Below are 24,630 nucleotides of genomic sequence, written 5' to 3'. Positions count from 1 at the left end.
CTGCCCTGGGAGGAGGGCAGGTTTCCGGAAGGATGCTGCCCCCCCACCCCACCCCCCATTAGAAATGACCTGGGGGTGAGGGTCTGTGGTCAGCTTCCAGTCAACTGTTTCTATGGAGATGTGGGCCTGGTATTGCCCGCTCTCGTGTTTTTTTTTTAAGAGAAGCCAGAAATCGGGATTCTTTTTTTTTTATGTTGGCAACAAGTTCAACATTTTAAAAAACACTGCGTGGGCCAAACAAAATATGGCCGGCAGGCTAATCCCAGCCAGCGAGCAGCCTGTGAGCTGAAGGAGAGGCGCGCAGGCTTCAGAAATGCAACTCTGCCAGGCACGCAGGCCCCAGACACCTGGTGTTCATAGAAAAGGGGGCAGAGGGAGGAGGCAGCTGTTTCCAGGATTTTCTATGATATTACCATAAAAAGATCAAATTCTTCTTCCCGTCGAGCGATCATTTGGTTCAGAGTCTCGTCGTCGGGGACTTCATCTTCTTCCTGGGGTTGAGAAACAGAATGATTTCACAGGCTTAGGGAGAGAGGGCGATGACTGGAGTGAGGTACAGATGAGTGAGGAGAATCTGTCCTCCAGGCCACAGGGGTCCCGTTTCTCAGGCCAGAAAGGGAAGAGAAGGGTCACTGGGTGTAGTGCTTGCCATCAGTATTTTCCAAGTTATTCAAACCCTCTTCCCAGAGCAGAATCTATGTAGGGAGGGCTGTAAGAAATACTGGTTCTCTCGGGCGGGAATCTTGATTCCCTTACTTTTAAAACAAATTACTTAACGTCTCCCTGCCTCAATGACCTCATTTGCAAAAGGGGCGTGACATTTACATCAGAGACTTAAATAAGGAAAGCCACAAGAAAAAGTGCCTAACATTAATTCTTTTAACGCTATTAACCTTACCCCCAAATAGAAATGCTCATTTTCAAAGCCTTACAAAAACACGAGTATGTGAAACTTTTGAGACTAGGCACAGAGCAAGGCCATAAAAATCATATATATGCAAATATCCAGCCTTTAAGGCATGTTTAGTCAGTGTATCTCAGTGGGCATTATTATGCTAACGGTGAGATTCGTGAATAGGACAATTGAATAACAAAACCCCCTATAAAACTATACTTACTTGAAATGAAGTAGAAAAGGCAATTTAAGGGCTAACATTTTCATGTTATATTATGTTAAACAAAGGAACATGATCTCTGCAAACTCCCCTGAAACCAGAAGTTCTCGAGCTTTTAGAAATGCTACCCTATGACTGCTACACTTTTAAAACAACCATTTTAAAAGTTGGGCATATCCTATGGAATGTAACCATACAAAATTATTTTTATCACATGCTGAGTGAGCTTGTTAAAAACCGAATGGGGAGTAGCAACAGAGGGGAGAAAGAGGACAACCCAGAATTCTGAACATCCAATTTCTTAAAAAGAGGCATTTTGGTCTAGAAAGAGGATGAGTGTACCAACGGCTAAAACGAGATGACTGTGCGCTCCCAAGATAACATTTTATGCACTGCGTTAAAATGAAAGCAATTCACAGTCAAGTAAAAAAGGGATGTTTTGAAAAATCGTCTATTCTAGTTTATCTTTCGATTGATTACAGTCAATGTGTCCCAATATTCCACTTCATCTGACAAAGACACAGCCGAGCGGGGGCTGGGCTGGGACTCAGTACGGAGAGAGGGTGCATGTAACTTCCGGAGAAGGGTTGTCCTGCTCTGCTCACCCTTCCCCAGAACCACGCTGGCCTTTCACTGCCCATAAATGGGGGCTTGCACACCCCCGTGCCCAGATGAAAAGCTTCCCTTGTCAACTGGCAAGAAGCCTGCCCGCAGTGGCCGGACCCTCCCGGAAAACAAACCCAATGGGAAGTGGGCAATAACTCTTCCTGGGTTCCTTGTGCCCTAGTAATGCACAGCCTGGCAGAGGGCAGCCCACGCGGCCTCACACGCTCAGGACCAGAGCCTTTGACCGCCGTCTCTGTGTCCCCGAACGCCTTCACATCCGACACAGGCCACCCAGAAAATGGTAATGTGTCCGGCATGCTGACAGCCTGGCAGGTGTGTGGAGCCCCTGCAGGCTGCTCACAGAGAAGCGAGAGGCATGGATGGCTACTCCAGGCTCCACCCTGTGCGCCCCTCAGGGCTGGGAGAGATCAACATCTCCCCGCCAAGCTCCAGGCGACCCTGCCTTCTCCCTAAACCAGGTCAGGTCCTATCTTCTTCCCAAGGCTGGGAAGGCTTGTCCTACAAACGACAGGAGTGCTGTGATCTCCCGTCCAGAGACAGAGGGCTCTGCAGGATGGCGGAGGGAAAGGCAGGGAGGGCCCCTCCCAGCGCCAGCGGCCTCTGCACTCTCCTCACCTGCCCTGCGGAAAGCAGCACGGACTGTACAATAGGCATGCTGGCTGCACCGCCCGAGAAACCAGGGAAGCAGGGGGGCGGGGCGGGGGGGGCAGGCCAAGCCTCGAGGTGCCTGTGGCAACTGCTTTTAAGACACTCTTGGAAAACTCGAATATGCTTTCTGCGCTGGGGACGGAAGACAGCAGCTAATTTATTCCTTTTCATTAACGCCGGCCCAGGAAGTTCTTTAAAGAACATAGAGGCCAACATGATCTCACTCATCTAGGGGAAATGATGAACAACATAGACTGATGAACAAGAACAGACCCAGAGACAAGGAGGTATGGATCAGACTGTCAGACCTCAGAGGGAGGGGAGGGGAGGGTGGGGATAAGGGGGGAGAGATCAACCAAGGGACTTGTGTGCATGCATAAGAGCCTAACCAGTGGTTAAGGACAACAGGGGGGTGGGGGCATGCGTGGGGAGGGGTGTGGGATGGGAATGGGGGGATGAGGACAAATATGTGATACCTTAATCAATAAAGAAATTTTTAAAAATAAAGTAAAATAAAATAAAGAACACAGAGGCTACTCCTAATGGTCTCCTTATGGTCTGAGACCAAAGGCCACTGTTTGATTTCATGAAGGTGGCTCTCTAATACCTCATTCTCCTCCTCGTGCTCCAAGATGGCCTGCAGGAACGCCCTCCGCTCGTGGCTTGAAGACTTCTGGTCGAACATGCCCGCCTGGATCACCTTCTGATCCACGTTGAGCTTGTACTTGGCGGCAGCCAGGATCTTTTCCTCCACGCTGTTCACCGTGCAGAGTCTCAGCACCCGCACCTCGTTCTGCTGGCCGATGCGGTGGGCTCGGTCCTGGGCTTGCAGGTCCTGCGGGCAAGAACAGGGCGCCGTGAGGGCCAGGTGCCTTGATGAGCCGAGCAAACTAGTCGCCTACCGGGAGGGAACTGCGGGAGGCTCACTTGACTCCACCTTCACCGATGGAAGATGTTGTTTTCCTTTTTTAAAATATACAAGCTATCTTCTTTGGAACGATTCAAGGCCCTCGTTCCTAGTTGAGGGAACCTAGGTTGAAATTAGCCACGCCAACCTCAGGCTTTGAAACCCAGGTCTCAGGTTGCTTTTATCTGTCCCCAGGTTCACCATCAAAATTAATCCCTAACTAAAAAGTAAACCAAAAACAACAGTAAATCTGATGTTACCTACAACTAACTTTAAGTTGCAGGAATCACCCGTAAGGTGTTAAAGCGTCACTGAGCCCAGCTGGCGTGGCTCAGTGATTGAGTGTTGGCCTATGAACTGGATGGAGGTCACGGTTCGAATCCCGGTCAGGGCACATGCCTGGCTCGATCCCCAGTAGGGGGCGTGCAGGAGGCAGTCGATCAACGATTGTCTCTCATCATTTATATTTCTATCTCTCCCTCTCCCTTCCTCTCTGATATCAATAAAAACATATATATTTTTAAATCACTGAGTTATACATACATAAACATAAATACATACATTATATATACAGTGATTGCTCATGTAGCAAATTCCTGGGATCTAATTCTGTTAAAGACTCAAAATTTAGTTTGGGGAGTGAAAAGGATTCCTAGTAGACTAGTAAACTGGTAGTATTTTTTGATAAACTTTTTGGGGATAGATATTTGGCACTATGTATCAAAAGTGCTAAAATTGGGTATGGCCCCTGACCCAGAAATTTCACTTCTGGAAATCTGTCCTAAGAAAATAATCATGGATGGGGAACAAAGTTGTACAAATAAGGATGGACCTCTCAGCATTATATATTACTAATAGTGTTTTTTTTTTAAAGCAGAATTAAGGAAACATTCAATAATAACAGATTAAATAAAATTGCAGTCTTCGACTATATGCATATACCAACATAGTATCATAAAAACTATATTGTAGAAGATTTAATGACATAAAGCTGTGAGTGAAAACGTATATATGAGACAAGTGAAATGTGAGTGTGTGTACGATGACCTTATATGTGCGTATTTATACCGAGAAAGGGCAGGAAGGGCAAACACCACCAAGCCAATTAACGTTTATATCTCCGGGTAATAAAGTTATAGGTGTTACTAAATGTTCTTCACTTTATTTTCCTGTGGTTTTTTTTTTCTGCTTTCTTTATTAGTCTTCTAATAAGAAAAAGGTTTTGTCCAGCCAGCATGGTTCAGTGGTTCAATATCAACCTATGAACCAGGAGGTCACGGTTCAATTCCCGGTCAGGGCACATGCCAGGTTGAGGCTAGATTCCCAGTGTGGCAGCCGATCAATGATTCTCATCATTGATGTTCTCTCTCTCTCTCTCTCTCTCTCCCTCCCTCCCTCCCTCCCTCCCTTCCTCTCCCTTCCTCTCTGAAATCAATAAAAATATTTTTTAAAAGAAAAGAAAATGGTTTCAATAAAATCTTTAAATAAAATCCTTCATAACACTATGAAGCAGAGTTACCTAGTTTTAAGGCGACACAATAAAAACTTGGTTTATCAGTTTCATTCATTCTGGTCCAGGGGGTGTCCTCTGGAGAAATGCTAATTACTTGTTTCATGGTGCCCCCCATTAGACCCGTATACATTTTTTAAGGCAAAGGTCTGATCCCTGTATCCTGCGTCCCTGGCACTGATTGGGCACAGAGCTGATGCTCCACAGCTGCAAGCCCATCCTCTCAACCAGACGAGTTTCCTGTCCCCCGTGCGGCACAGGGAGGCAGCAGGCCAGGGTCTGCCCAGGAGCTCTGTCTTTGCTGCTGGGACCTGTACAATCAAATGACTAATCAGGCAAAAGGTTTTCCTCAGAATATTTGAGTAATTTAATATAAATATTGGACAGCTGAACCATGAACGCAGCTGGGACTCATCCAAACTCCATTATTTTCCAAAGAGGAGAAAGTGAGGTGGATAATTAAAATCCAGAGGGGGGCGGAAGGGAAATTTCTAAACTTCATTTTCAAGCCTTTAGTTCAATCGTCTCTCTAACACGTCATCGTCAGAGCAGCTAAGCAGGAGCCAAGATGGCAGGTTTTATGTCATCAACCTCGTGACTGTCTCCCAGGACAGGTCAGAAAACACTTCCACCAGGAGCCCAGGAGCCCAGGCCGTCGGGGCCCAGAGCAAACACTGGGCAACTGTTCTCACCAAAAGGCTGGTTGTTTTTTTCCAATTTTACTTCATATTTTCAAGTGTGGAAATCATTCTTTGTTTGCAGGTCCCACAAATACAGGTGGCGGGCCAGACTCGGCCCGTGGGTCACAGTTTTGACCCCTGTCCTAGAAGAAGTGTGGATGCAGGTGGCAGCAGCAGAACGTGGCAGGTGAGGAAGCAGAGGGGGTGGGACAGCTACAGACAGCGTAACAAGGTCTTAGATTGCCGGGCGCTTATTGCAATTAGTTTTGTTTTTCTTCTGTGATGGCGGCAGCGCTAAGTGCCTCACCGTTTCCGGTAGAGTGGTGCTTCTTTGGTGCTTTAAGGCCGTCTATCAGTTTGGAAAGCGGCAAAAATTAGTATTTCTAGGCTGAAGAAGTTTATGCAACGTAAGCCTGTGAGTCCCTGAGCCAGAATGCCGGGGGTGGGGAGGATATTGTGACAAGGAAATAAGTGTTGTAATTATTGAATGGATGATTCAGTATTTCTGAGGTCTTGGTGGTCTGGAATTTCATCACAATGATTTGGGTGTGATTGTATCTGGAGCCAAAAACAGCCCGAGAAGAAGGCCTCCAAGGTGACTTTGCGGTTGACCATTTTGTAGTAACACAGCTTCAGTCCCATGGATTAAAGATAAAAGTACGAACCCAGGTTTCCAATCAACAGTTGGGAGATGAAAAGTCTTGGCAACCCTGGGGGCTTTTATGGCTAATTCCACATCCCTGTTCTAGCTTTGCTTCTAGGGCTTCCAATTAGCAACTTTAAGGCTTCTATCTTTAATCTGTCCACCTAGATCAAATAAATCCCCTATTTCATCAATAGGCCTTGATTTTGATTCACCACCATAAAGAATAATTCCAGCAATTTTTTTTCAACGTATGCAGAAGCCAACAAGGTAAAAAAAAAAAAGTTCCACAACTTTCATTGTGGGAGCTCGGCAACATGTATGCAGGGGGACAGGGTAGAAAGAGCCAAAAGCCAGGATGCAGACCCAAACCCAGGCAGCCATGGGTGTGAACGTGGCTGTGGTGCTGGGCAAGTTAATATTGACGGGTTTCCTTACATCTAAAATATTCTGAGGACTGCGTGAAATAAGTTATGCTAAGTAAGTGCCTCACGGTTTCTGGTAGAGCTGTTGCTTAATTAGTTCTTACTCTTTAAATAAAAGAAATGAGCACTCATTTGTATCACTCTAACATCACTGATTTCCAAAAATAAAATTAGAAAACAACAACAGTTTGCCCAAACTCGTAAACTAGTGATCATAAGTGATAGATAAGAAAAATCCGGTCAGCTAACCTGACCAAACCAGGTAGAAATGAATCCACCTATGGCAAATAGAAATATTTCCAGAAATAGGTGGCCCAATGTGATAAACTTGTGGTAAATTAGACCTCCCAAAATTTGGGGCCCTGTGTTTTGTTGCCTAAGTTTTAATTCATACACAGTTAAAAGTCAACTGCTTGGTGTTTATGTAATTTACTTTGATTCTGGAGTTCCACTTTAGGTACTGGTCATAAAATTGTGTGTGTATGTGTGTGTGTGAGAGAGAGAGAGAGAGAGACAGAGAGAGAGACAGAGAGAGAGGCATATATGTCCCAGCATCCTTTCTCATGGTAAATTAGCATTTCCAGAAAGTGATTTCCTTTGGGTCTTAGAATTAGCACTGTGCCAACGAAAGTGGACAACTGAGATGCCACAGGAATGTTTACCTCAGAAGATAAAATCTAGTGAACTCTCCATTCACCTACAGACCAGTTACTTTTTCTCAATGAAGATTCAGGCGGCAGCAAGAAGGGGAATCTAAGCATCCAACCACACTGAGCACCCGGGAAGAGAGAAAGCACGAATCCTTCCCCTAGACGCCAGCTAGCTCAGCACCTGGGCCACAGCAGCCACTCGGAAAGCGTTTGTGGAACAGATGCTCAATCCACAGGGGAACTGCAGAGCTCGCTCACGAATACGAATTCTACAGATGCTCTGGAATGCAGTGTGGGATGTAAAACTACATTATAATACTTCCTGAAGATCTGGAACCCTCTTCAAGGTCAGAAAGATTTAACAGCAATTCCACTGTAGTCACCTAAAGAGAGTGACAGGTGGGCAGATGCAATGGTCAGGGTTGGTGGCCACCCTGAGGTTTGGAACCACTGGTTTATTCTGTAAATCGGTGCTCGTCAGCTGAGTGAGAAAACCTATGCCAGACTCTCCTGGGAGCGTCTGAATGTATAGAAAAGTCTATCGAGTCTATATGGGTGGAAAGCACCTTCAAAAAATTGGGGAAGCAGGCATGTATGCTTTTGTAAAATCTCCCTCTTCATTCTAATGCACCCTTGAACCCCACCTTCCTGCCCAAAACATCCACCACAAGCCTTTGCCACCCAATTGTCACAGCGACCCAGTAAAACAGTATTAATCTGCATATTTACCATTGAGGAAACCGAGGTGCAGAGAGGAACCCCAGTGAAGCTGATGTAGAATTCGTATTCACATGTGAGAGCTACAGTGTCCCTTTTTACTATTTTGAGTTCACATTTGTTCCAACAGGAATCAAGCCTGACGAACAGCATCCACCCAATTATCTTACAGGCAGGTGCACAACTCCCAGCATAATTTACTAACCCAGGGCCACAAGGGACCCATTCGATTACTTATTCATCACCAAAGGGTAACGCTAAACCTACCGGCTAAAAGAATTTCATAGCTGATGCTCCACAGAATATTTTTTGATGATGATTTTAAGCAAAACACAGACTATAAACTTAATTACCATATATATGCATTGTTTGACCTACACTTCCTGAAATCCCTTTTTCTTGACTGTGAGGAAGCACATAGTGACAGTCACCATCTCACAGGGCTGTGAGAACCGGGTGGAGCATGCGTACGAAGAGGCCCGCACAGAGTACGGCCAGTCCTGAACGCGAGCTGCTCCGGGTGTTGTTTTTACTTTGGAACGCTTTTGATTTATCCTGCACCGAGTGTCGTTCGCTCAGTGGCAATCCCAGGAAGTGAGGTTAACATGAAGCAGAAACTAAGTGCTTCTACCCCAAACTTGAGCTCTATCAAAGAGGTATGAATAAGACATCTCGATACGCTCCAAGGGAGATGAGAAAACAGCCGTAATAACGTGCTGGGCTGTTTTCCCTCCGCAAACACGGCCCACTGTGCAGAACTCTGCTCTGCCCCATCAGCGTGAGTGATGGAACGGCTGGTCGTTTAGCTCCTCTCCAGGGGGGAGGCTGGGCAGCTACGTCAGGGACATGCAGACCTGATGAGGATTCCAGTCGCTGTCAAAGATGACCACGGTGTCGGCGGCCTGGAGGTTTAAGCCCAGGCCTCCCGCTCTCGTGCTCAGCAAGAAAATGAAATACTGGGACCCGGGTTCGTTGAATTTCTTCAGCAAAGCAGCACGATCTTCAGACTTGGTGGTGCCTGAGGGGATAAGAAAAATAAATTTGCCAATTAACTCCTGTCTGAACGTGGCACAGAGCTGGACAAAAAGGCCTGCTTCCCTGAGAAATGGACTGACTCCTCTCAGCCTTGGTGAGGTAATCCCCGAGGTGTTTGTATGTTTGAAAGGAACTTTGAAAATTTTGCAAGTAAGAAAGAAAAAAAAAATAGTAGAGCGATAGAAAGAGACTTTTCTCACATTAAGAAGGAACACTTTGTCTATTACCCATAGTTCCAATATGCTAAAAGAGTTGAAACATTTTGGACGGGGCACCTCTGCAACTTTACAGACTATACAATATTCTTATGCTAACCTAAAACTCAACGAAAACACTTTCTGGATATGTTTCTGTGCTTACCACCACCAAGTATATTTTATCACACGCGCGCGTGCATACACACACACACACACACACACGATTATTATGATGGCTTAAAGCAACTTTGCCCATAGGCATTAGTGTGAGGTCTTGTTTTTGCCAAGAGAATGGAAACAAAAGGAAAATCGATTGCTACTACACTGTTACCATTTGGACTGCTACTGAGCGCTATCTGGCTGGTAAACACATAAAATATGGAGGGAATATTTTTATCCTTGTAGCAAGGCTTGAAGTCACAATAATTAAAAGGGGGGGAAGGAATTTCTCAGTCTGTTTCTCATGTGGAGATTCTGCTCGGTTGAGTTCAAAGGACGCCAAACTCAACCCAACAGAGCAGCACGTGACACGCCTGGCGATCGATGGCTCACCCCGTGGTGTCTGAGAAGATTCCAAAATAGTGAGTAAGCGGGGCGTCCCAACCACAGGCTAAAGGTGCTCACTTTTCGGATGCCGAGGCACCGTGTTGGTGTCCCGAAACAGCCCCTCCATCACATGCCGGGGGTTTGTGAAGTATTTGCCTGCACTGCACTGTGGAAGGGAAAGAAATCTACATATTCTACCTGAACACATTTCAGCAGAAAAGTGGAGCTGCAGAGTTTTGAAAAAAGGCCCGAGGCTGTTGGGAAATATATACGCACGTTACATGATAGTCCCTAACTGCCGTCTATACAAACATTATTTCTGCATGGTGTTCTTTTCTTAAGGATGAAAATATACTAGCAATTTATTTCAGAGGATTAAAACAGCTCAGTGACTACGGTTAATGGAATCAAGTTACTATGAGGGTCACGTTGCCAAACATGGGGGGATCTGTTTTCCATATTAATAAAAATAATAAGTACCCCCCTGAGGAGGGAAAAGGAATCGACTCCTTGCATACAGCAGATGTGGCTTGGGGGGGCTCTCGTTTACTGAAGCCACATTCTTTAGGGCTCATTTTACTTTTCTAAATTAGATTTCAAGTTTAGCGACCTGGTCAAATTCTGCAACAACGAACTGTGAAGAATTTAGAATTTGGGGGAGAATCACGCAATGTGCTTTGTTGAACGAGGTTTCGAACACGTGGGGCTCGTTTCTCTTTTATTTTCAGAACGGGCTTTCTGAGGTCACGGGGAGCTGCTTGCTCACGGTGCTCATGGAAGACCTGTTCCGCCATGAAACCTTTTCGCCACCATCATCTTTCCAGCGACAATAATTTTTGAAAAATTACTCACATGAAGTAACGGCTCACACATTTTTCCTCTGCGTTAAGTAAATAAACAGCCACAGCAACTAAAAAAGATGCTTCTGAAATGAGGAAAAGAGTTCCCAGAGAGAACTGTTTTCTGATAGCGGAGTACAAAAACTGTGCATCTATGTACTCAGGGGAGAAATTCAGTTTTGATCCACTAAAAAAATAATCAGTTAATGATCACGTGCATTAAGATTCATTAGTAGAGCCCTGCCTAAGTTGGTTGGATCATGGTCCTGTACACCAAAAAGCTGAGGGTTCTATCCCTGGTCAGAGTCTGTGTGTCGGAGGTAACCAATCGATGTTTCTCTCTCACATCAATGTTTCTCTCTCTCTCTTTCTCCCTTCCTCTTTCTCTAAAATCAATAAAAACATATCCTCTGGTGAGGATTTAAAAAAAAAACACACGACTAATTAGTGGGTATGCTTACTTGGGATGAAATAACCCTAAATGCAAAAATAAAGCACTGAAAAACAAAAGGAATACCAAAATTATGGGATAAAGGAGTTTTCAGGCCCCATGACAAAATACCTCAAACAAACAGACAGACCACATATCTGATATATATATTTAAACTATATGAATAGCTGGGAACTTGACAAGTTATAAAGCCAGGGGAAAATACGATTAAATCACTTTTCATGCGAAGCTATGGCATTTTTTATGACAATGTTCAGAATTTGCTGCATTACCATATCCATTAGTCAAAGGTTCCCCAAGTCAAGATCTTTGCTGATCATCAGCAATCTTTGGGATATTGCTCGGGGAGATTCAAACTACCTTGTCAGGATTTATCCACAGGCACATAAATGCTCCTTGTAGGTGGCACAGGATTTAATGTGCACCCGGCCCAGGCTCTTCTCGACTTTGATGTAGCACATCACCAAGAATACAATTAATGGCAAGGGCAATTGTGTTGAGAACTGCAGGATTTGCCGGGAGGAACGTACCCAGGCTTTCATGATTACTAATTTTAACTGAGTGCCAAGTGCTTTGGGAAATTTCTGCCTTCTAGGATGTAACTTCGCCACTTGCTTTCACTCAAAAATCATTTCCAGTGAAAACAAAGACTATAATGGAATAGTAGCTAAAATCTATTCATGCAACCACAATCTTTGCAGAAAAATCTGCTTAGCTGTCATCAAGTGGGGTTTTTTTTCTTTTCTTTCCTGAGGTCCAAAATCAGAGACATCAACTCTGGCAATGAAAATCTGACGTCTCTGGACAATTGGGTGAAGAGGGTGGTAGGTGGAAATGGTGCACTAATTTATTCCTGTGTACATGAGTGTCTGCCCGCCATGCTCTCCACCCCCACACACATGGCTGCCGTTTCCTGAGGGAGGGAATCTGTCTGGCATTCTCAATCCATCTCTAATGATGGCGCTTGCTTACTTGTCTCCTCCAACCGAATGGTAAGGGGTTTGGCAGCAGGAACAGTGAGTGGCTCATTCATCTTGTCTCTCTGGTGACTGGTTATTTTCAATCAATCAATCCATTAAACTTTTTTGATTCAGTTCAAAATCATCCTTCACATGCTGTCGGGAGGGCAGCAGGCTACATTTTCCGAAGTGGCTATATCTCACTGGATCTGTTAAAGCAGCTAATTTGGAGTCAGAACCTGGTTTCACCATTAACCCATCTCTCTAAAACCTTTGCGTTCTCATCCGTTAAATGGGGACCAGATTAATACCTCAGTAAACGGGACAACAGTAGCTGGTTGGCTGAGAAAATTACATAAATAGTGCACTCCAAGTGCGTGGCCTGCCATCCCACATGGAGGAGGCATTCCATACACGTTAGCTCTGTTGATAATAGTAACAATAAAGACAGCAACCAACAGACTATTAAAGACACTCTCTGAGACTGGGGAGAAAACAGATCTGTTTCAAGGAAATCATTTCTGGTCAATTTCACAGACTTCAACATTCCAGGGTTGCTATCCTCAGGGAGCTGAGATTCAAAACGGAAAGCCACAGACTAGTAAACAAGTCATCTAGGACACCTGTGAGGGGAAGAGAGAGGGGAAAGAGGGCGGGGCTGCCCCTCCCCTGAGCACAGGATGAAGGTTTGTGTTTAGATGAAGAGCTGCAAAGGAGAGCTGACCTCTCCCACGGAGAGGAGGGAGGGATCAGGGCAGAGGACAAGACCATGCAGGAGTGTTGCCAAAAGAGACAGACTGTGGAGGATGTAACTGTGTCCTGAATTCAAAATTAACATTTACTTAACCATTCATCTGTTGTTAGTGACATTGGAGGAGAGAGATAAAAAGATTTTTAAAAATCAAGTCTATCAGAGGTATAATTCATTTTTTAAAAATATCCTAAGAGGGAGAACATAAAGAGAATTCATTCAAAACTCAAAGTATGGCCCGGCTGGCGTGGCTCAGTGGTTGAGCACTGACGTATGAACCAGGTTCAATTATGAGGTTATGGTTCTATTCCCGGTCAAGGCACATGCCTGGGTTGCGGGCTCGATCCTCACTATGGGACGTTCAGGAGGCGGCCGATCAATGATTCTCTCTCATCATTGATGTTTCTATCTCTCTCTCCCCCTCCCTTCCTCTCTGTAATAAATAAAAATATATTTAAAATGAATAAATAAAATAAAAACTCAAGTATGGCAAGTCTGAGGTTTGGTATATATATCCAGCTATGTCTAATTCATGACAAAGGGAGGATAAAAATAAAACCTTTCAATGAAACATAAACTAAGTTAACATTTAACAATAACTTGTGTATTGCACTAGATGAAATTTGGTATTAGTAATACTGTATTCTTCTGTAGGGGGCAAGACCCAACACCATCCTGGCTGTAAATTAGCTATTCCCACTTACCATTCTTTGAAAGTCTTATTATCCTCTGCTATAGTATAAAAAGTATGTTTCATCTCTAGAGTACTAGGGCTGATGTAGAAATCATATATCCCTAAATTCATATTTTCTCCCATTCATATTTTCTTACTAATTTTTTAGGACATGGTCTTTAAATTTCTCTCTTAATATCAGGGAAATATTTTACACTAGAGGCCCGATGCACAAAATTCGTGCAAGCGTAGGCTATCGTGACCCCGGCTGCCTCAAAGCCCCACAGCCCCGCCCCCTGCCCACTGCTTGTTCTGGAAGATCTTTCTGGAAGGTCGTTCTGCTGCCCGGTCTAATTAGCATATTAGCTCTTTATTATATAGGATAGTTTGCAGAATCCAGGAAACAATGGAAACCTATCTCTCAATGTAACATATAGATATATTCTGCTTAGAAAAAGAGAGAAGCTTTAATGGTAATCCTACATAATAAAAGGATAATATGCAAAGTAACCATCACTCCGCTACGCCCACAATTGGGCCGGCAGGAGGCGTGGGGGGCGGAACCTGGGGTGGCCGGGGTGGCCAATTGCGCCAGCGGGAGGTGCGGGGGGTGCGAGTCCCCGCCCCCCCGCGCCTCCCGCTGAAGCGATCAGTCGCCGTGCCGCTGAGTGGGGACCAAATGGGGCTGGCGGGATGCTGAACTTGCATCGCCAGTGGGGCCGGCGGGACGCTGAGCTCGCGTTGCCAGCGGCGGCGCGAGCTTAGCGTCTGCGCCATGGCTGTGCTGCGGCCCAGAAGGGGCCTCTGGGGCAGCGAGCCCACGTCCCCGCCCCGGCCGGCCGTGTGGCGGGAGTGAACGGGCCTGTGGGGCCCGGAGCTCAGCATCCGCGTGGCAGGGGAGGAACCAGAAAAATGGATCTTTCCAGTTCCTGATGCTGACAGCCCTATGGGTGCCGGGGTCCTCCACCTGCAGCCCCCAGTCACAGCCCATCAGCCCCACTCGCAGACTGGAAGCCCCCTGCCAGCAGTCCAGCCGGGACCAGTGTGGTGCTGTGGTGGTGGGTGTCAGCGGGCATGCTACAGACATCAAATCACTGCCACTGAGGCCACCCCCCCCACACACACTCGCAAGTAGTATGGTCCAAGGGGGCGACTCCTAAGGCAAGGCTCCCATGGCAGCTGATGCTCACCATGCCAGATGAGGAAGCCAGACCTGAAAGCCCAAGCCCCAGGGTGCCAGAACTGCAGGGTGTCGTGGGCCAGGGCCCTGAGGAGGCCCCAGGACAAGCATCTTCCCAGAGGCTGTGCAGAAGGAGGGGAGGAACCTCTGGCTAGAGGCCGGGGTGAGGGATGCTGGCATCTTTGCAGGCCAAGACAGGGCTGAGGGATATCCCCCCCACCCCGCACCCCCGTGCACGAATTTCGTGCACCGGGCCTCTAGTGAAATATAATCTTAAATGAACTATTTCAGTGTTACTGAACAAAGTAGACAGCCTTTATCCCCTTAAAACATGCCATAACACAAAAAGCTAACAGCTAATCAAAATATTCCATATGGTGCAAAGGAAATAGATAATCCTAAGAGCAAGGAGAGTTTTTAAATTTTATTTCAGTTTAGTTTTAACGGTGGAACTTATAAATTACTCTAGCTCATTTGTATTGGCTTGCATGTGGGATAAACAGCTGTGCAAGGGATTGCAGCTTATTTTAAGCTTGAGGGTATAAAAATTGATATCTAGAAAAGCTGCACCCACCCTGTTAGTTAATTCTTCAAGTTTCACCCCTTCTTTTCCGAGGAGATTGGATCTAAGTGCCCATTATTCCTGTACTCTCAGTAGCAGGGCTTCCCAGCCTAGTTCCTCACATACTCACCGTCAAGGCGCAGGTAAAGGAAGTTCCGAAAAGCAAAGTAATCCTCCATGATGGTCATGAGAGACGTCATCTGGCAGAAAAGCAGCACGCGGTGGTTAGTCGCTCTCAATTTTGGCAGAATACGATCAAGTAGCTCAAACTTTCCTGAGGCCCGATACAGCTCAGCCCTGAACCCAAAAATGCAAAACAAGAAGACAGTATTACTGCTGTCTTCTTGCAGGATCCAGTATAACTCTGCTTCTCATAGAATTCCCTGTGCATCGTAAACAATAAATAACTGGTGGAATGAATGAGTGAATATCCACTCCAAAGCAGTGAGAGTATATAATGGAAAAATAAAAGTATTTACAGAACTCATAAAGAGTGCACTACATATGCGACACGCACATACATATATATGTTTTATTTCCTAAAGCCTTACTTTTTAAGCATATAAAATGGGTAATTTAGGGCACATTAAGAGTCATTCAAATACTTACTGAGCATCTACTATGTGCCAAGCACAATGCTAGGCATGTGTACAGTGATAAGCAAACAGAATCCCTGCCTTCAAAGTGGGTAATCACAGAGTGTGATACGTACTAAAAAGGTAGCAAGTGGCTATGAGAGAACTTACAGCAACACATTACACCTTCTTTAGATGAGAGCAGGGTTGGGCAAATGTCAGCCCTGGCGTGCTGCTGTTTCTATAAAGTAAAGTTTTATTGGGACACAGCCACGCTCACTGTTTTGTCTATGGCTCCTTTCATGCTACGCGGGCAAGCTGAGTAGGTGTGACAGAGACTTTTTGGCCCGCAAAGGTGAAGATATCTGAGATCTGGCCCTCCAGGAAAAAACTGCCAGCTAACAGGTTTCCCATGTCAGGGGTTGTGACCTCACTAAAAAAATGACAGTTTAATTAAAACCTAAAAGAATGAGCCAAAGGCAGCCCATGAAGAAGGAAAGTTTGGGAGAGGAGAGGACAAGATACCAGGGAGTGGAAAGAATGTGTGCAAAGGCCCCGAGGAGTAAAAAGGAGCCTGGTGAGACTGAGGAACTGAAAAGAAAAGGGTGTGCGCAGCTTAAACCTAAGAGAGCAGAGATCCCTGGGAGATGGGAGCAGAGAGGCAGAGGGTGGGGCGGGCCAGACCCTGCAGCGCTCTGCTCACCACACTGCACTGCACGGGTTAGTTTTAAGGGCAATGGAAAGCCATTGATGGGCTTTAAACAGGGGAGTGACAAGATCTGACATATATATATTTTTTCTTTCCTTATTAAGGTATTACATATGTGTTTTTCCCCCCATTACCCCCTCCATATTTTTTATTTTTTAAACTTAAATGTATTGGGATGACATTGGTTAGTAGGATCACATAGGTTTCAAGTGTACATTTCTATGATATATGATCTGCGTATTGCAATGTATGTCCACCACCCAAATTCAAATCATCTTTCTTTACCATGTATTTTGGTGGTATATCTTTTTATAAGATCACCATGTACACCGTGCTGGAATGCATTGGGAAGGGGGCTAGAGTCCTGGCTTGGTCATGGTTGAGTCCCTATCAGGGCACATGCCCAGGTTGGGGGCTCTATCCCCAGTAGGGGGCGTGCAGGAGGCAGCCTATCAATGATTCTCTTTCATCACCAATGTTGCTATCTCTCCCTCGCTCTTCCTCTCTGAAATCAATAAAAAATATATATATTTTTTAAATGGTAATGTGTACTGCCAGCAGATGGAGAAGAGTGTCAATAAGCTAAAGTAGGGCCGTTTTCATCCACAATCACCCACTTTTCCCTTTTATCAACAAGGGTGTGTTGTTATTAAAATTTTATTGTAGGATTGGTATTGTTGGAAAACTCTCCAGGGCACTTGCAGTCTAGGACAGTGAAATCTACCATTCGGTAGCCGATTTTACGACACAATATATGTTGTGTCTAAGAGACACCTTTTCAACTGTAGGTCTTTTCTAGTGTCCCTCCCCTGCTCTGAGAACTGACCTCCAAATACCTGCTGTGACCATGATTTTAATATGCAACCCTGGCCAGCCTGATGGCCACAGTACAGTGGGGAAGCAGTGACCACAGAACCCAGGGAGAGGGAGGCCGTGGGGAGGCAGGGGAGCCTGGGAGCACTGCTCCTGGGTGGGTTCCAACGCCTGGTGACACGGTCTGCCCTTGGGACCCAAGAGTAAGTCCTGTGTCCTAATAATACCTTTTCCCTGGTGCCACGCAAGCAAAACAGAGACTTTCTGTTAAGCATGTTCCTTCTTGTTGTTGCAAGGCATGATTCTCTTCAATGTCCACTGCTTATGAAAAATGCTTCCTAAACAGACCGTATTTCTAACAAATTACTGTAAAGTCATACATATTTATAGCAGATGAGACATTTCTACTCCTGCGAGTTAATATTAAATATCCACTCGAAATTTAATATGATGAATCCTCTCGAAGCCTAAGCTACACTATTGGTTATAAATAACAACCCTTTGAAGCTTCGACAACATTTTTAGAACTAGGATACCATTAAATCTATTAAATGAGATCTATGTCCTTTGAATAGCCACTTACTCAAGGCATGTGGTAATTCATGCCACTAAAGTACAAGAGATGCCGATACATTTTGGTTCACAACTCCTGTAGGCTCCCCCGAGGGGAGAGGGCTGAGGAGGCTGGTGTGTGTATTTGTTTGACGAAAAACACTAGAGAGAGAAAAGGTGAGGTAGGACCAACAAACTATTTTTTAGAAGAAAAAAAAAAAAGTTTTAAGATTTACCCATTGATGACCCCATTTGAGTAGCCCAGGTGTTCAGCAAAGGATTCCTTTAAAAGAGAGAGAAAAAGAAAATGAATAAAGAAAACCCATCAGGCATGTAATTGTTAACTTAATGATTACTCTTTTAGTGAGGTCATCCTATCTGTTTCTACAGTACAGTTAAACAAAATAATAAGTAAGAAATATTTGTTATAAGATGAACCTGAAACTCAATGTCTTTGAAATCAGACTTTTGTTCTGCCGGGAATGTATATCCTGTGAGTTTCTGCAAGTCTCTAGACTCTCCTGCTGAGATGACAGGGTTAGTTCATTCATCCAACATCGATTAAACATCTCCTGGCCCCGGGCTGAGCTGGGACGTTCTGGGGATCCAGGAACAACTGAAATATCTACCCCCTAGGAGCGTAGAGTCGAGACTAGAGGAAGAGCTTCATATAAGCAAATCAGGTCTAAAATGTGCACATAAATACACTGTGGAAATACTTAACAGTAAAAGTAATGGTGATCATACACTCCATTTTAAATCTTAGTTTAGTGAAGTCCTAACATCCCTCGGGCACTGCACTTTTCTCTATTACGGATAAGGCCCTCAATGTGCCGCGCTCCCTTGGGGGTCCAGCTTTCACTTTAAAATGCTGGACTTAATCACACACCTCCCTCCTCCCGCCTGTGGGAGAAGTACCTGGCTGCTCTCCATGTGATTTTCCACTCCCACTGAAGGAAAGGGAGACCATCTGGGGGAAGGAGAGGATGTCGCACCTTCCCATTAGCCACCAGCTGTCTCCTTTTTCTGCTTCCCTTCCTTCCACGGTCCCTCTGCTCGCAAAGGGACCACCAGTTCTTTCCCTCTGGGCTCTCCCCTCAAACGTGCCCGTCACTTACGGAAGGCCCAGCCCCCAGAACGCAGACCTGCGTGGACAACAGCCAAAAGCCCCCCCTCTGAGGTCAAGAACCACCCCTTCTCTCTCCTCAGGCAGCCGGAGCCATTCCTGACTAGATTTTTAGGTTCTAACCCTCTCTCTCAGCAGGGCAGTAAAAACCGGAGATATGTGTCAGTCGATGGTGATCAGATTAGGAATCAGCATCATTAAAAAACCCTCTCACAACCTGTGTTCATTTCTCTGGTTTGAAGCCCCAGGGAAGCAGGGAGCCCAGTGAGCGGCCGGGCTGCTGCTGTGACAGTGGGGACAAAGGCTGTGTGGCCAACAAGGCAAAGGCCAGGGCAACAGGCACACCCATCTCTGATCCATAACCAGTAACACGTTAGCCAGTCACGGTGGCTCCCGTTTCTAGGAATATATGCCCCTGAACGTTTTTTAGGTTAAAAAACTGCAAATCAGCCTGGTCGGTGCAGCTCAGAGGTTGAGCCTTGATCCATGAACCAAGAGTTCACCGGTTCAATTCCCAGTCAAGGGCACATGTCCAGGGTTGCTGGCTCAATCTCCAGTGAGGGGTGTGCAGAAGGCAGCCGATCCATGCTTCCTTCTCATTGATGTTTCTATCTCTCTATCTCTCTCTCTAAAATCAGTAAAATAAAATATTTTAAAAAAACAACTAAAAAATACCTGCAAATCAAAGTCTGTTTTCCTACTGACTGCCATTTGAAATGTAAATATGCGTGGAACGGAGGGCACGCATGCTATGTAACCATCGCTCCTTTTACCATGGCCCTCTCCCTCCCCCCTCCCCAGGTGCCCAGACAGAAGCCGGAGGAGAGACGTGCCATCTCCCTTCCTGACAGGCCGAGCATGTTATAAAGGTTAGCTTTGTATGAAGCCAAAATGAGGTACGGCTGGCACTTAATTCTCACAATCTGAGTCCTCAAACCCCTCTATGTAGCAGAGTAAATATCTTCAAATTGTTTTTAGAAGTGAGATGGTGGGTGACAGGTTAACCCGATAGAACCCCATCATAGACATGTTTTTGGCTCTTCCCAGCCCAACATACAGCCCCACCAATGAGTCACTGATACTTCACATCTGTTTAACATGTTACCAGTTTACAAGATGCTTCCTATGTGACTTGTTTTAAAGTTCGTCCTCTTGTCAGCCCTGGAATTCATGACCATTGATGACAAGTCAAGTACACTAGAGCTTGGAGAGGCCGAGTGACTTATACCAGGTCGGTTCATGTGAATGAATAAAGCTCCTAAATGTAGAGTTTCACCCCAGCAGGAGCAATCTGAGTTATAAAGTAGCCTGGGGTATGGACTCATTGCACACTGAATTCTCCTCCCACTATATGTCTAATGGTTTAAATAGTTGTGCTTGTTGGTGGATTTTTTTAAAAAATATATGTTTTTATTGATTTCAGAGAGAGGAAGGGAGAGGGAGAGAGAGAAAATCAATGATGAAAGAGAATCACTGATCGGCTGCCTCCTGCACACCCCCTTCTGGGGATTGAGCCCACAACCTGGGCACGTGCCCTGACCAGGAATTGAATCGCCATCTCCTGGTTCATGGTTCGACACTCAATCACAAAGCCACACTGACAGGTGGTGGATTTTTTTATTTTTAGTGTTGTTGCTGTTGTCGTTTTACCTAGATCTAGGGCTTTTTAGTTTATAGATAACTCTGCCCTTTGGACTTGAAGGCAAACAGCAGTATCAACAGGCTTTCTAATTCCCCACCAGAGTTGGGACAGGGCTCCAGTACAGGGAGAGGGCGTGCAATAAATACTCTGACAAGCACAGCTACCAAAAGTAAGGGAGAAAAAACGAATTGCCAAAGTCATGAATACTCAACCTCATTTTTATACTGTGCCTGTTCACTCTTTTCCTCAGATCCTTCCATGTTTATATTTTAATAAACTGGTGGGGACACCGAGCCCGCAGGGCCTTGCCCCAGGCCCCTGCTCACATGCGGTGGAAAGCGGGCACTATGCTGGCGAAGTACTGCCCCGGGACACCGGCATCAGCAGCAACACTGAAGGATGGAGACCACAATGTGGCTCCTTCCTGCCTGCTCAAGTCCATTGCTCCCACTGGGGTGAAACTCTGTCCATTTAGGAAACGTATTCACATGGAGTGAATAGGGCAGAAAATGTCCTCAGCCCTAAGAATAGCTTCGTCAAGACCAGGGCAGCGGTGTAAAAGCCTGAATCTACATCGTCTCGATGGAGACCAGGAAGGAAGAATACAAATCTAAGTAACCAACCAAGGTCAGCGTCTCTTACAGAGAAAATATTTCAAGAACATTTTTCTCTTCAACAGGTATAAATACATTATTTTAATGTTTTTCACAGCATCCTCCTGAGGAAACGGGATGTATTGATCATTATCCTCCATTTCAGAGCGCCTCGCGTAACAAGGCAATTCACAGTCCTTACCCAAACCCACATAATGAGCCATAGCTTACAACATTTTCTCACTACTTTAGACTCGTGGCTATAAAATTCCAGATGCTCAAGTGCTTGGTGCCAAAAAGCATCCATGACCAGAAAATTCACATTTGTTAATTCTTTCCGTTAAGCTACCAGACGGGCAGAATTGTCGTTTCAATGTCCATGCATGTTTTAACCCTGTTGTATTTTACTAATAAAAATTTTTAAAGTAATATTAGTAGGAAGAGCACAAGCAGGATCAGGATCAAAACAGAGAACACAGCCTGGCAGGCCTGGCTCAGTGACTGAGCGTCGACGTCCACCTATGAACCAGGCGGTCACGGTTCAATGCCGGTCAGGGCACATGCCCGGGTTCTGGGTTCGATCCCCTGTGTGGGGCATGCAGGAGGTAGCCAATCCATGATTCTCTCTCATCATTGATGTTTCTGCCTCTCTCTCCCTCTCTGAAATCAATAAAAATATATTTAAAAAACAAAACAAAACAGAGAACATAGACTTACCTCAATGTGCTGAAACATATACGGGTGATTGCAGATTTTTCGCAGCTGCATGATAGTGTTCATGAGTGTCTTAGCACCACCTTTCCCCTAAGAACAAGTGGAGAGAGTCGAAATAGAACAAGTGATTAAGCGATCGGATGATTCTAATTGTTAAAAAGAGAGCTTCTATAGCAAAGGCAAAGGGCTGTCGGTCTTCTCGGTAACCTACACCTCATGTGGTCCAAAGCTCCTGCGCAAATAGGGCAGTTTCTGGGTTCGATATAACACCTTTCCTGTGACTAACATCTCCAGGAAGGAATTATGTCAAGTCGATGGGTTTGTGACATGACTGTCTCTTCCCTAGGACTCTGGGAAGACAGAGGACCAAGAAATGAAACTTCTAAAATGCCACCCCACTTTTAGGCGGAATATGTCTTCTGCCGAATTGACGTGAGCACAGCTAACTATTTCAGAGACAGGACCCTACTCCTTTCTTCCTGCCCCAATGTAGTTTACACTTCAGAGGGTAAGAGATGTCCTTTGGCAGCTACAACAGCTACAAAGGAGACCCAGTAACATGCTTTAACCAATCAGCGTGAGCAGGATGCTTCCCGCGGGCATCTGGCGTCCCGGTCACAAGGAGACGCGTGCACCCTGCGTTGCCTCCCCCTCCGCCACGCACCTTCTTATCTTTCTCAGAACCATCTGTGAGGAGGATCCCTTTGGCTTGCATGTGGCGATACAGGATCTTCTGCAGAGCTGACATGTCGCACTTGATCACATATTCAACCTGGGGGAAAAAGAGCAGTAAGTGGTTGAGAGCAGGAGAGAGAAGGTGCTGTTCTAAAGAGACTGTTGAGCCTGGCCAGCACGGTTCAGTGGTTGAGCGTCGACCTATGAACCAGGAGCTCACGGTTCGATTCCCGGTCAGGGCATATACCTGGGTTGCAGGCTCCATCCCCAATGTGGGGTGTGCAGGAGGCAGCTGACCAATGATGCTCTCTCACCATTGATGTTTCTCTCTCTCTCCCTCTCCCTTCCTCTCTGAAATCAATAACAACATATTTTTAATTAAAAAAAGAAGAGAGAGAGAGAGATAGCTGAGACACGGCTGCTGGTGGCATTCCAGGAGCCTGAAGGCACCTGCTCCCCACTTGGATTCCTGGGACGGGGCGGGGGGTTTGGAACAGACCACGGTCATCGTCGCTAAAGGCATGGTATGGTGCAGGGACCTTGCAAAGGTTATATGGAATTGTGGCTAGGGCTATGCTTTCAGGAATTTTCATGACTTGCTCCATATTTGAGAGAATGGCTTGCAAACTGTTCAAATTCAAAGATATTGAATATAGAGCATATTTTTAGTATTTCTTCTGCTTCCCCACTATCCCCCCTTTTTACAGGAACAGAACAGGTTTAGGAAAAACAGTGACTGGCCAATATCCTATGATTTCCTTTGGGAAACATTTGGCTACTCCCAACACAAGTCCTAAAATGAGACTGATAACAGTCCTAGGTTGACTATCCTATACCTGCTTTGGAGAGAGGAGAGGCCACTCCCCAGTGAGGACAGCAGGTGGAGAAGACCTAATCCACAGCTGGGTTCAACGTTACGACCACCTAAAGAAGGCAAGGCCCCCGTGCTTCCATCTGAAACACTGCAGAAAGCCCATGAGAAGCGGCGAAAGGGAACTCAGCACACACCTGCAACACCTTCTAGCACGCTCCTAACGCCTAACATCCGCTTGACTCTCTCCTATTATTGTTTCGCTTTATTAAAAAAAATCCCCAGAATACAAACGTGCGGTTTTCATCATAAACAACAGATTAATGCCTAGAAATCTGCAGAATGTGATTAAAAGTAAATCAGCAAGCTGCCTAATGTTTAATAAACTGGTTAAAAACCATCAGGCTATTTTCAGCTCGGAGGGCCAGAGCGGGGAGGTCACAGATGAAGAGAAGTTGAATATTCATTCCATTGTTGCTTCAGAGGGAACCTGTCAGGCTCGATGGAACCACTATTAATAGCCTTTTGCCACTCATTTTGATGCACAGAATCAAAGTAGGGAAAGGCTGGCTCTCAGCAGAGAAGTTAAGAAAGGCAAGTGACCTACCACCCACTTGTTTTAGTTTTTAATGACCTTCTTGGCCCGGCTGGGACAAAAACGTCTCCAAGTTTAATAAATAAGGATGCAGGTAATATAGGTTTTGTTGTTACAAGCCTGATCGTGTCATATTTTTGAAGTACTTCCACTTCTTCGGGAGCTATTAGCTCTCAATGAAATCTGATCATGGTGAAGAAAAATGTTAACTTCAGAGGAGTATCAAGGTAAAAATGACATCAGGGTTAATATTATTGAGCTCTGTGGGGACCAGGCCCCATGCACACGTGCATTTATCTGCCTTCTTTCATTTCACCACACAAGAGCTTTAAGAGACTTACATTCAGTGTCCACATTTTATCTTATTTTTTTAAAATATATTTTTATTGATTTCAGAGAGGAAGGGAGAGGGAGATAGAACATCAATGATGAGAGAGAATAACTGATTGGCTGCCTCCTGCACGCCCCACACTGGGGATCGAGCCTGCAATCTGGGCATGTGCCCTGACTGGGAATCGAACCATGACCTCCTGGTTCATAGGTGGACACTCAACCACTGAGCCATGCCAGCCAGCTGGGCCAGTGTCCACCTTTTATGGATAAGGAACAGACTGAGTCAAAGTGATACAGCTCATTAACGGTGCAGTTAGGACTGGAAACAGTCCACTCTATTAAACTCTTATGTTAAAGGTGACCAAGCAAAGGTTCCG

The 24,630-nt window shown here is 45.5% G+C and overlaps 1 protein-coding gene across 6 annotated transcripts in view; it reads right to left on the bottom strand.

Moving 5' to 3' along the window:
- SMARCA2 (SWI/SNF related BAF chromatin remodeling complex subunit ATPase 2) overlaps positions 1-24,630 on the bottom strand; it is a 167,805-nt gene that overhangs the window by 64,530 nt on the left and 78,645 nt on the right. For all 6 annotated transcript variants that reach the window (XM_079791124.1, XM_079791129.1, XM_079791127.1 and 3 more), the window contains exons 20-26: positions 22,504-22,611; positions 21,843-21,929; positions 18,001-18,047; positions 15,246-15,412; positions 8,777-8,940; positions 2,998-3,225; positions 414-491 (exon numbers count right to left, since the gene is read on the bottom strand). In XM_079791124.1, coding sequence (XP_079647250.1) covers positions 414-491; positions 2,998-3,225; positions 8,777-8,940; positions 15,246-15,412; positions 18,001-18,047; positions 21,843-21,929; positions 22,504-22,611 — 879 coding nt within the window. The remainder of the gene's footprint in view (positions 1-413; positions 492-2,997; positions 3,226-8,776; positions 8,941-15,245; positions 15,413-18,000; positions 18,048-21,842; positions 21,930-22,503; positions 22,612-24,630) is intronic.

This window comes from Cnephaeus nilssonii (genome assembly GCF_951640355.1).
Source record: "Cnephaeus nilssonii genome assembly, chromosome: 14".
NCBI classification, from domain to species: domain Eukaryota; kingdom Metazoa; phylum Chordata; class Mammalia; order Chiroptera; family Vespertilionidae; genus Cnephaeus; species Cnephaeus nilssonii.
Note: the sequence above shows the minus strand (reverse complement) of the source record. Positions and strands in the feature narration are given on the sequence as shown.